The sequence below is a fragment of the Rhinolophus hipposideros genome (genome assembly GCF_964194185.1).
Source record: "Rhinolophus hipposideros genome assembly, chromosome: 16".
In the NCBI taxonomy this organism is placed as follows: Eukaryota; Metazoa; Chordata; class Mammalia; order Chiroptera; family Rhinolophidae; genus Rhinolophus; species Rhinolophus hipposideros.
Window position 1 is genome coordinate 29,572,804 of NC_138062.1, and position 13,926 is coordinate 29,586,729.

General features: G+C 35.3%; 1 protein-coding gene across 4 annotated transcripts in view; it reads right to left on the reverse strand.

Moving 5' to 3' along the window:
- FBXO16 (F-box protein 16) overlaps positions 1-13,926 on the reverse strand; it is a 54,131-nt gene that overhangs the window by 20,303 nt on the left and 19,902 nt on the right. For all 4 annotated transcript variants that reach the window (XM_081075777.1, XM_081075779.1, XM_081075778.1 and 1 more), the window contains 3 exons: positions 9,972-10,178; positions 5,964-6,128; positions 1,025-1,257 (listed from right to left, as the gene is read on the reverse strand). In XM_081075777.1, coding sequence (XP_080931903.1) covers positions 1,025-1,257; positions 5,964-6,128; positions 9,972-10,178 — 605 coding nt within the window. The remainder of the gene's footprint in view (positions 1-1,024; positions 1,258-5,963; positions 6,129-9,971; positions 10,179-13,926) is intronic.

The window sequence follows — 13,926 nt, forward strand, 5'->3', positions numbered from 1 at the left end:
ACACTTTTTGTATACTTTTACATACGTTTAACTTTAGAACCATGTAATATACCCACACTGAAGGAGATGCTAAAAAAGAAAGAACCCATGTAAAGTTTGAACATAGTAATAAGAGTATGTGCCTTCAGACTAAAGGCAAAAAGAACCATAAACAAATGTTGAATTCTGGTTAGATTGTTGTTGCTAATGGTATATGACTTTCAGAATTTGTAAGTAAACATATACTCTGTATGTGTGTGTATTTATACAATTATATAAACACAATTTATACAAGATTATATGTGGCTATACAGTTGACCCTCGAACAACACCGGTTTATACTGTGTGAGTCCACTTATACACAAATTTGTTTTCAGTAAGTATAGTTGTTCCTTTTGTATCCTGGTTGAGCATCTGTGGATTCAACCAACTGCAGATCAAAACCAGTTATTTTCGCATTCCCAGCCACGGATTCCCAACCACAGATTCCCACACCATTTTCCCTCAGCAGTTGGTTGAATCCGTGAATGTGAAGGGCTGGCTATCGTTAGGTTCTGGGGGAGTCAAGAGTTACACGCGGATTTTTTACTGTGTGGGGGTTGACATCCCTAGTGTCTATGTTTTTCAAGGGTCAACTGTACAATACATGATATATACGATATATAATATCTATATAGCAAACAATAAATAAATATGAGAGCCCGGTTTCTCACTGTCAGAGGAGGTACAAATATGGAAAAGGGAAAGACTAGAATGAACCCTATGGTGCTGGACTGGAATTTGAGGTATTAAAATAGTAAAAAAAAAAATTGTAATGTTAAATCACAACAAATACAAAATGCAAATCCTAACAAATACAATCCTAACAAACAAGGTAAATTTACCAGTAATGGTTCCTTTGCTTTTCAATTACTTTTTGATTCTGTGTATAGAAAAGCATTTGTCTTTCACAGTAAGTTCTATTTTTATCTCTTCATACTTGTATGTTGCGGTACCAGCACACTTTCTGAAAGTAAAGAGGTGGGAAAGACATAGAGCTTCTCACCCGTGCCAGATTGGCTCGATGGGGTCACAGTTATCCAGGTAATTGAAGCGGATGATATCAGTTGGATGCTTATCAGAGGATCGCCAGGGTGGGAGCTCTTTCTCCCCTGGCTGATTCTTCTTTCTTAAAGAGGAAGAGGATCTGAAAGTTGATGAAGAAGACTGTTTTCCCTCTGGAGAACTGCCTGTAACTGGTTGAACATCAGCAATCACAAACCCATCTTTGGGAGGTGTCTAGAAGAAGAAAATTAATTATTTCTCTACTTAGCACAATGCAATAACAACAATAAAACAAAGAATATCATCACCACCATCATCATCATCATAATCATTGCCATCACCATCACCACCATCATCATCATCACCATAACCACCACCACCACCATCATCGCCACCACCACCACCACCATCATCATCATTGTCACCACCACCACTACCACCACCATCATCATCATCATCGCCATCACCACCATCATCACCATCACCATCACCACCATCATCATCGCCACCACCACCACCACCACCACCACCACCACCATCATCATCGCCACCACCACCACCACCATCATCATCATCATCGCCACCACCACCACCACCACCATCATCATCGCCACCATCACCACCAGCATCATCATCATCATCGCCATCACCACCACCACCACCATCACCATCATCATCATCATCATCACCATGAGGGCAGTGATAATGGTGATAATGATTATGGCACCCATGACCTAGGAGTACCTGCTATGTGCTAGGCACTGTCTCAGGAAGTTTTCATGCATCATTTTATTTAACCTTTACAATAACTCTGAAAATTGTAATTGTTACTACTCCCGTTTTACAGAAGAGGAAACTCAAGTTAGGATAAACCATCTCATTTAGTTGGCCCACTACTAAATAAGTATTAAGACACAGGGTCAGAGAATTTGAATCCAGGACTGTCTGAACCTCTCTGATCTGTACTGTCACTTCGACTGCACCATTGTATAGTTTTTCCACAATTGAGGTTAATTTACCCATGAAAACATACACATTCAAAAGACATACTCCAGTGCTATTTACCTATAACCTTGTGTTATAGGTAATACCCTGTGGAGACCATTTTGAGTTACACAGGGGTAGACTATAGATTTTATCAATTATCAAAACTTCATCTGCTCTCCCCAAATACTTCTGCTTTATTTTCCCAATTGAAAGTCTACTTTTTTATGTGAAATTCATAAGATGTTTATGTGGTTGTAGCCTTGGGGAAATGATATTGGTATGTTGAGAAGCCATTAAAGGCTTAATTTTTGTTCTTTAAGAGATTAGGGAAGCTTTGCTTGGAGAATTGGTTTGCTTGAATTGCTTGTGAAAATTAAGAAATCCCCCAGTCCCCCCAGGCAGAATCAGTTAGTTTCTTGTCCTTGTTTCAACTGCTCTTTGTATATATTTCTATTACAGGATCACTTAGTACTCAGCGTTGTAACTGTCTGTGTATGTCCTAGGCCACGAGACTAGGCTCCTTAAAGCATGGTTGTACAAGATAATTGTACTCTTAGCACCTAGTACATAACGGTTTTTAAAAAATATTTACTCATTTCACAAATGATTAAGAAGATATTTTAAATTTATATAACCAATAGCTCATTATGGGCTTAGCACTCAATATTTTGTGCAGGTCTCATTTAGAATGGACATGTATTTCATTTCTCTGAGCTTACACTGCATGAAATCTGCTTTTGCTAGAGGAGGTCTGGTTGAATATTACTGAGAATAAGTAATACATGATAATTCAAATCAATTTCAGGGGGGAAATTCAGGCATAAACACTAGTAGTTGCATATAAATAAACATGAATTCTTAAAATTACAAAATGCTCGACATTTTAACAAAATAGGCAATAATGAAAACTGATAACTTTCCTCTGTTAAGTAAACAAAATGTTCACCTAATCTTTTTGAGAATTTTTAAAATCATGAATGGATGCTAATTTTTTTTGTTAAATGCTTTTGTTTGCATATACTGAAATGATCACACATCTTTGCTCTTTTATTCTGTGAATTAATGTCAATTGATTTTTTAGTGTTATGTCAGTCTTACTCTCCTTGTATACATTCCACTTGGCTATCATGTATTATTCTTTTTTCATATATCACTGGATTTAATTTGCTAATAATCTTTAAAGGATTTTTATGTCTGTGTTTATGACAGATATTGGTCTGTGGTTTTGTTTTGTTTTCTTGTAAAATCTTTATCTGGTTTTTGTATAAAGAGGGAAGTGTTCCCTCTTTCTCTATTTTCTGTAAGAGTTCATGTAGAATTGGTATTTCTTCCTTAAACGTGTGCTAGAATTCACCACTCAATCTATCTGGGTCTGGAGTTTTGTGGAAAGTTTTAAAGTTCGGGATTCAATTTTTAAATTGGTAAAGATTCATTCATGTTTTTTATTTCTCATTGAGACTGTTTTGGTAATTCACAGTTTCCAAGGGTCGTCCATTTCACCTAGGTTGTTGAATTAGAGACATGGAATTATTCCTAATATTCTTTCATCATCCTTTGAATGACTACAGAATCTGTAGTGATGCTTCCCTTTTCTGTCCCTGTAACTAGTAATTTATGTTTTATCTCTTTATGTTTTAAAGAGATAATTTATGTTTTATCTCTTTTTTTCATGGAGCAGTCTAGCTAGAAACTTATCAATTTTATTTATGTTTTCAAAGAAGCAGCTTTGGTTTCATTGATTTTTCTCTATTATCTACTTTCAATTTCATTGATCTCAGCTCTTCATTATTATTTTCTTCTATCTACTTTGGGTTTAACTTAATTTCTTTTTTTTTTTTTTGATGAAGTCTTTTTGAAATTATGTTTCTTGGAATAGATAGTGTAGCTTTACAGTTATAATGATCATGCTAGTCCAGGCCTCTCATTTTAAGGTTGGGGTAACTAGTACTAACCACTACCATCTGTTCATAAAATGCTTTCATGCCAGGTACAGGTATTGAGGGGAGGGAGATAGTGATGGTGCTTGAAGAAAGGTAAATTATGCTCTACTCTAGTGGCTGTCTATGTTCTCCATCATTGGAGCAACCTCTCAGGGAATTACAGAAATTATTCAAGTATGTGTCGTGCTGACAGTTGACTTTAAAATCATAGTCAGATGGCTTTATAACGTTAGTCTTTCTGACTAAAAAATAGACAGAGGGGCCGGCCTGGTGGCTCAGGCAGTTGGAGCTTCGTGCTCCTAACTCCAAAGGCTGCCGGTTGGATTCTCACATGGGCCAGTGGGCTCTCAACAACAAGATTGCCAGTTCAATTCCTTGAGTCCCACAAGGGATGGTGGGCTCCGGCCCCTGCAACTAGAAACGGCAACTGGACCTGGAGCTGAGCTGCGCCCTCCACAACTGAAAGGACGTGGAAAAAAATCCTGGAAGTACCCACTGTTCCCCAATAAAGTCCTGTTCCCCTTCCCCAATAAAAAAAAAAATAGACGGAAGTCTATTTCTTTTCTTTAACCAATAAATTTAAGGTTACTATTTGATGTTATTAACCTTTGTCTTTCTAATTTAGGTATATTTCTTTAACAGGAAAACTCAAGTTTAATATAATAAAGTACTCCCTACAAAAATTTAATACTAAGCAAAGAGGTGGAAATTTTCTTGCATCAGAACTATTCATTATTTTTAAAGATAGTTATGCATAAATATTTTTATGGAAAAATAGTGCTGAAGACAAAGCATTGAAGTCAGTTTTATATATAATACTCAAAACCTCTTTTCATTCTACAAGTTGGTTAACCACTTTCTTTCCTCTGCCCCAGAACAACCTAAGCTTCAGCTAGTAAATGCCATTCTCTGCCCACAACTGAGAAATGAGAGTCAAGCAAAACCTTATAAGAAAAGAAATAATTTTAAAACAACTTCTCCATCACTGCAGCTTAAATTTTTCTTTTTAAAGAAATCCTCATGGAGCACACCAATTACTGAAATCAGAGAGGCTAGTTTTATCATTGCAGTTGTAACAATATTAATTATGCATAGTTTATTACTATATTAAATGTAGATAGATTCTACTTTCAGAAAACACAAATAAAACCAAACCCAAGTGAGAAAGTTAGGAGTTGACTATTCATATTTCAAAAGGATTCTTCAAATTTAAAAGGATCCACTGTAGCTTTTGCATAGAATATGGTACCCTGTGGTTTTAAAAATCATCTAAAAATTTAATTTACACATAACTTTTCAGGAACTCATTTATTGCACCAAGCAATGCACAGCTCTGCATATGTATAGATCATGCCATAGAAAAAAGGCTCATAAAAATTTTCCATAAGTTATCTAATTAACTGTGACTATAAGAATAAACATAAAACATTGGTTATGTGAGTAACGCATACAAAGCCACTAGAAAAAATATTCTTGTATTGTTTACTTTGTATGATATGTAAATGCTTTACACTACTAGTTTCTAGCTTAAAAAGAACTTTAATATTCCACTATGCCCTTCCCTAACTACTGATTTATTAGGAAACTTTTCTTTGTAAATAATACAAAAATAAACTTCAGTTCACCTGGAAGAATCATAGCAATTTGAATTAGTAAAGTAAAATTTGATGATCCATACGTAACAAATACTGTGCATTTCCCCCAGAGTCCCAGTGTCAGAATTGTCTGGCATGAGAGTAAGAGATGGAAAATTCAGGACCTGGACTGAGTGAGGAATTCCAGTCTTAACCTCCTGGGTGGAGCTGTGGTTTGGGAGTGTCCGATAAGGGCTCTCAAATAAGATGGATATCTTGAACGGGCTGTCAAGTTCTCAAACAAGGAGAATTTGGAAGACATGTTATACTTCTTTAACCAACTCCCTTCCCTAAATTCAAGTGTGTTCATTTACTCGTAGTTCTAAAATTCCTAAATAGATGATGCTCGTGAGTGTGTTGCTTTTTACCCCCAATTTACCTTAGGCTTAGTAACATGAAGTTCTTTCACCATGTGAATGTAGTGCTTCTTCCATATGCCCTGCTCAAAGGGAGTTGGAGAAAAACTGATGTACCAGTTAAACCGTAAACATTTGAGCATCCAAAGCTGATCCAGCTCAGTTAAGTTCTTCCAATGCCAGCTCACCTGGAAACACAGGACAAAAAAACAGAAACACCGACTCAGTGTACATGTCCACTTTCTCTAGGTTTTGAGTGGTCTTGTCATCCTGGACCTGAAGCAACTTTTTTTGTTCTTTTCCTCCAAATCACAACTTAGTTACCTCTTACTTGAAATGCTTCCTATCCAGGCTGAAGGATTTTGTTTACATGTTAATCCAGACTTTGAAGCAGAATCCACTAAAATTTATTGAGCATCTATTCACCACCCTCAGAGCAACCAACCTGAGGAGGGAAGCAAAATTATTTCTCTCATATTGCAAATGAGGAAATTAAGGCTCCGACAAACTCTGGAATTTCCTAAAGGTTCCTGAATTTCATAGAAAAGCTATACAAAGGTTATAGAAACTCAGGTCTGCATATTGTTTCCTCTTTTCATGGTATGCATGTTTCCCCTCCATTATTATGATTTAACTAAAGATACATTTTATAAACAGAACTCAAACACTGATAGTATGTAATGTGTTTTGTACCATCTTTAAGATTCCATAACTCACAAAATATTTGTTCTGTACATTCCATTTCCACAGCATTATGCTCACTTTCACACACCCAGCATACAGTAGAGGTCACCCTATGTGTAGCAGTATTTACATTAATTTAGTCCCCATTTTGCATAAATCTTGCTGGAAACTAGGATAAAGTTCATATGCAAAGTTGACACTAAGGGTGCTGTGTCTTAGATGTTAAGAGTTGCAAAGATGACATCTAACCTTCAAACCCAAATCTCATCCTTGGAAAACTGGCCTTTTTTTCAAGATTAATTAACTAATAATTTTGAACACCAAAAACAAACAAATAAACAAACAGAATACTCTATAAGAGGCCTTTCTATTCATATATCCACTTATCTATCACCTCTTTTCCTCCCTTCTTCTATCCACCACGTACTGAGTTCCTAATATGTTTGGCATTGTTTTCTATGCTGAAGATGAGATATGCAGGAGAAAGGAGGGCACAATTAGAAGAAATCAGAAGTTAAGGAGCTGGAAGGAGGAAAAAGGTTAGAGAATCTGATAGAGCCCCCAGGCGGGAACAGAAATCACACCTACTTTGTTCAACCAAGAATGAAACAACCTTAATCCCCTGATGGTTGATTAACTCAGAATTCAGTAGAAAGGTGAGGTTTTGGAGGGAGGAGATAGGGAGAAAAATTTCTCAATTATTATTCTTTTCCTTAGATCTTGTTTAGACCTGAGTATTTAAGTTGTTTTTTCCCCAAGGGGAGATAAGGTTTTTGTTTTTGTTTTTTTTAAAGGGAGACAAGAATTAGGAGAATTGAAAGGTAGATAAAACTATAAGACACTCCCTATATCTTTTTAAGCAGCTCAAAGCTCATTTTACTGTAATAAATTCATCGTTCACTTTACAGCTAGCTGAAGAACAACTACGTGTGTCTTCTTCACAATCAGTAGTGGAAATAAATATAATGCTGAAATCTTGCTAGATTGACATATGATACACATAAATGATAGGATTAGCTATTTCAAATAACATTTCCCTTGAATGATGATAACATTCTCATTGCAGAAAACTCGGAAAATTCCTAGAAGTAAAAAAAAAAACCCCACAATACCCATACCCCTATCAAACAGAGATGACCATTATTAACAACCTGGTAGAGTTCTTTTCGTTTTTGTCTTTTTTTTTTTTAAGGTATGTACGAAACAAAATTGGGAAACTATATATACAATTGAAAATCATGCATTCTTCATTTAACATATCTTAAGGATCTCGGTTCTTCCAAATCATGTTTTCTAATAGCTGCATAATTCATCATGATACTCTCCTATTATTGAACATTTAGAATGTTATGCTCTTTTTTAAAAATTGTTTCATTTTTGGAATAAGTAATATGTGTACATCAATACTAAATTTAAAGATTCAAAGGGCCACACGGGGAAAAGGAAGTCTTTCTCTCATCTCAGTCTTCTAGTCACTCATTTCCCTCCCTGGATGTAACCACTGTTACCAGCTTCTCATGTGTCATTCCAGAAATATTCTAGGACGATATGAACAAATATGTATGTATTCTTTATCTTCAAAAATGGTAGGACAGTTCTGTACCTTTGCTTTGTTAACTGATGATATATCTTAGAGATTGTTGCAGTTTATTTAACCAGTCCTCTAAAGGTGGACATTTCCATTGTTTCCAAACTTTTGCTATTACAACTAATGTTGCAATATTCTTGTACAGACATAATTTCCCGTATGTTGAAGATACTTGTCAAATTCCAAGAAGTGGAACTGCTGGGTCAAAGGAAATCTTTATTTAAACATTTAATATTCTCAAATTGGTCTCTATGGTGATTGTATCTACCAACAATATGTGAAGGTTCTTGTTTTCTCACACCCTCTGTAAGATACAGAATGTTATCATTAAAAAATACATTAATCTGAATCATGAAAGGTGACATGACATAATAAGGCTAAGTATCTTACGAATTTTAGAAACATCTACATGTCCTTCTGTGAACCACTTGTTCATTTCCTTTGCTCATTTTCCTGCTGGGTTGCTAGAGGTCCCCCCCCCCAATATAGATTTATTGGAATTCTCTAAAAAAATAAGGAAATTAGACTTTTGTTGGCAATGTGTTTTCACTGTTTAGATGAGATGGTCAGTATGTAAACATAGTCTGTATAGTTTGGATTAACCCCCAACATATATTTACATTTTTCTTTTCTATATAGCAATTTTAATTTTTACAGTCACAATTTAAAATCTAGCTTTCTTTCTTCTCATTTATAAAATATATATAACAAATATTATATATATAAAATGAATAAAGCAAGATTTTAAATTGTATTTCTTTTAAGGCTTCTGAGTATAATAGAATACTTACAAAGGCCTCCTTTCCTATGTTTTCTCTGAGTACTTTAGTGGTTTCCTTCGATTTCATATCAATCTTTCATCCTACTAGATTTTTTTTCAGATAGGTGTCCAGTTGTGCCAGCACCATTTATTGAACAATTCATCTTTCACTGAATTCATTTTCTTAATTTTAAAAACTAATGTTAACATGTTACATATATATGAACACATAGTAACAGGTAATTTCCGGTGTTACTAGACTGTATGAAAAGATTCAACAAAATAACTACCAGTTTTAAATCTTAGGTAATTTAACTACAGTTTAATACACCATGGAATTACTTGTAAGAACATAATGGTCAGCTCCTTTTCCAAGGCCTCCGTGAGCACATCTGCTCACTCTGAACTCTTTTAGTCTCTTATTCTTTTGTACATATCTCATTAGCACCTTATTTTTAGCTTTTCTATTTATAAATGGCCTGCACTATACAATTTAGGATTGTATACCACAGTAGTTGCATACTGCGCAATGTAAGACTATCCAGCTGATGAACCATTTTTCTATGTGTGTTTGTCCTCCCAACTAGCTAATAGTTTTTTTGTGGACATTAATGATGTCTTACACTTTTTCCTCCCTTTGGTGCACCAAATACAATGTTAGACACAAAGGAGATGTGAGGTTAATCCAAATTACAGACTAAACATACCAATCATCTCATCTATTTCTTGGTTTTGTGTACAGCAAATCCTCACTTAATGTTACGTCGATAGGTTCTGCAATTTTAAATGAAACAAGGTATAACAAAACCAGTTTGAGATAGGCTAATTGATACAAACAAGAGTTAATTTCCTAAGGCATCTCATCAATGTTATAATGAAATGAAATTAAACAAAACGATGTTATTGGAGTACTTGCTGTATGTGCTTTTTTCCCTCCCTCAAGTTTCAGAGTTTTCTAGGCTGTCCTTATAAAATGCCCTATTATGTCTTTGTCTTTACCTGTGCACAACGACAAAGGCTTCGGGGGTCCAGGAAAGAAAATATGTACAAAGATAACACCCTTGGAAGCATGGTAGTAAAATCCAGAGCTTCTGCAGGAATTTTTTCCTGAAGCTTTCGACAGCAGAACTTTTGCTGTGACAGGGAGCAGCGTTCGAACAGGCCTGTGAGGATTCTTCTCCTTTGAGAGTCTGTCCATTTGTCAAACTGGGGGTGAGGGAAAGATAAAAGAAAATAAAAAGTTCCAGGTTTAGTCTGATACCAGAGATTCATTAGGAAAGAGATAAGAAAGGCATAGAAAGAGAGGTTAGTAATTTATTCCTAATAAATAGCATGCATTATTTGTTTCCCTAATTAGTAAATTCCAGTTATTAATTCCACATTTACCCACCTGTCCTTTCTCACACTTATATTTGTGAGTCCGTGCAAGACCTGAGTGTGTACACAAAAGTGCACTTGACCTCAGAACTTGCAGTTACGTAAGAATAGTAAGTTTGGAGCTGGCCATATCGTTAAACTGAGAAAATATGTACTTATAAAATGCAATTTCAAGAGACGGCACCTGGGCAGCTCTTCTACCTCTAGAGTTTCTGTATTAACTCATCAGTGCCAAAGTCCAGGACCAGAAACAAACCTTTGCATTCACAGTTGAAGAGAAGGTATGACATGCAAATATCCCTGAGAAAGGGAGTACATTGGGTCAAAGTTCCATCAATGTATAAATGATTGATGTGATTGGAGAGGAAATGTCAACAGGAAGACCTGGAAAAAAGAGTGCTAGAGACAGGAAGTAGATGTCAAGTAATCTGGGGCATGCCAAACAAAAACTTTGGTTACTTTGCAATTTTCCCCAAAGAGAATCCTAAGTCAGCCCCAAGGTCAGTGACTGAGCAAAGGTAATTTGAGGGTTCCCTAAAAACCAAAGAAAGGCTCTATGGGAACACCTACCACCTGAATAAGCCACTTCACTGGAGTCTAAATCTCTCTTTTCTTCTTTAGCCCATTCGAGAAAATAGGGAAGTTTGGGAATACTTGTATTTTGTATACTAATGCATTGCACATGTAGATATTTATTACAGTTATTATAAAGTAATCAGTTTTATAATGAACTTTCGTTATAATCATAAAATACACTGACTACTTAAAAAGGCATATAAAGCAAAAATGTATTTTGTACAAGCCTTATGACAAATCAACTTCATTATTAATACTATAATGTATTTTTTTAATTAGTAGGGATCCTTTTCAATTAAAAATATTATAGATCTATTCAATGACCCGGGAATCTCACTTGGGAGACTGTAATTCAAGAGGGGGAAAAAAACTAAAATGAATAAAAACATGAAAAACCTTTCATTTACAAATTAAATGAAAAAATATACTCGTGTGTGTTTTCTGTTTTCTTCTATCCTGTTTCTGTACAATCTATATCTCCAACTCCTACAAAAGGTGATTTCTTTCCTTTTGGGATGGATTATTAGAATGAATAGAGAAGCCAGAACAGACTGAGTAGGGTCAGGTGAAGGACCAGGCCCAAGAAGATACACTGATCTATAAAATAAAGAGCCAAGGGGAGGTGGGAGAACACAGAAGAGCTGTGGGATTTGGGCTTGTTGAGAGTTTAGGGGTTCAGACTGCCATCGCCTTGACAGTAGTTACAGAGTGTTAGAGAACTGAGGAATGAAGGAGGGAGATCTGAGAAGCATTAAAACAGTTTTGAACTGGACCCTGATTTTTCTTTGAGAGACAAAATGAAAATTGGAATTTATCCTTAAAATTAATTTTAGGCAATTTTGTGTGGCTGTGTAGAAACTGAGCTACATGGGGACCCAGGATGATTACAGTTACAAAAAAATTTTCCATGAGATATTGCTATCACTGCAAGAAATCAGAAATAACCCGAAATGCCTAACAGTAGGGGATCAGCTAAGCAAACTACTATATCAACACAATAAAAGAAAGTGTGGCATTATGTTAATGGAGACTTGGGAATGAGATAGACCACAGGGAGCCTTACTTAGAATATTCTATTATTTCTAATGCTCATTAGAAATAAATTACTAAATTCCAGCTTTACCACTGACAACCTCTTTCAGACTTAATTTCCTCATTTATACATCAAGAATAATTATACCTACATTGTAGGGTTGTTGTGAGGAGTAAATATAATATATGTATAAATTCCTAATAGGGTGCATGACTCATTATAGACATAGCAGCTATTATTATAAACTATCATAGTGAAATTAAAAATAATAAGAATGCGGGTTGAATCAATACAAAAAGAATATATATGCAAACAATTAAATTATAAAGCATAAAATTATGTTTGTACATTGACGAGGGGAAATACATTGAGAATGATTGAGATTGGCTCATCCACTTTCATTGGGCTCAGATTGAAGGAGTGATTTAAAAAGAGTATAAAAGAACATTAGGATTATAAAATGCCGATGAAATCTATAAAAGAAAACATTAAAACATTTTTCTTTAGCGATTGAAAAGACAATTACATTGGTTCCTCATTTCCCTGATTACAATGATCAAAGGTAATTTAAATTTGTCTTTGATAGGTGTTCTTTGCCTCCAGGGATTTTCCTTTCTAATTGTGTTTGTTTAGGCTAATAGAAACTGAATTTGCATTCCTTGGACTCCTACCGATTGAATATGATGACTCAGAAGAATGCTTAAGAGTTGGGGAAAACCCCTTTGGCATTTAAAAGGTGTTAGGACTAATCCAAGAAGTAAATAATCCATGGAAAGTTAACTCTTCAGGAATTTGATAATCTCCCACATCTCTTCCATCACCTCTCAAGTGAAAACACCATAACATAGTAGCCGGGGACCCAGCGTATGAGATTGGGGAGCAGCTAGGGCCATTCTCCTATCCTGGTTTCCTATATGGTACCTCACGTCACAGTTAGTTCATTTATTACGTTACATCCTATCATATTTGTAATATAATTATATTTCATAATTATTTTAATGCCTTCTTATAGTGTTTTCTTAACTCAACAGAATTGTGAAAATCCTATTTTCAGAGTAGTTACAAGGATTCTTCCTGCAGGTTCAAGAAGTGAGGACAGTTGCTAGAGCCACCAGGCTCCACTCATCTCACACTGAATGGTAAAGGAAAGCTCAGCCGGGAGTGAAGGACACAATAAAGAGGGAGGCTTGTTATTTTTTGCTTATTGGTTATATTACCTTAACCTGGTTGAGTTCCTCAAGTCCTATTGTCCAAAACTTAATTTCACAATTAAAGTATGAATGCATTCTTATTTAAAAGTTTCAAATAAGTACATACAGAATTAAACATGAAAATCTTCTTTAACCACTCCTCATCAAATCGTACTCTATTCCCCAGAAATAACCACTGCTCAGTTTATGTTCGTGCATTTCTATGTATTTACATACACATACACCCATTAATAGGGAAGCAGTCAGATCAATTAGAGTACACCCATCCTGTGGAATACTACATAGCAATTTAAAAAACAAACAAAATATAACCATTAATGTCCTGATATAATATAATGAACTCCAGAGCATAGTCCTGATATATAATGAATTCCAGATCATAGCATATGATCTATTTACTCAATTTACTACTACCATTTAGGTTGTTTCCAATAACAAACAAACAAACAAAACCAAACAAACAACTCCTCCTCCCCCCCCACACGTACACAAAGCCCTGCAATATCCTGGAACAGGTCTTTTCATGTTCCATATGAAAATTTCTCTAATACAGGCAAATAGAAGTGGAATTACAGGTTCAAAAGATATTTGCATTTAAAAATATAATAGATCGTGTCAAATTGTCTTTTAAAAGTCTTCTTAGATTCCCTCCAACTGTGTTTAAGCATTTCCACCTACTCCCTAAAAAATCCTTACTTACTTTGGATATTATCTATCTCTTCAATTTTTGCCACATAGACTAAGGGAGGGATTGGGA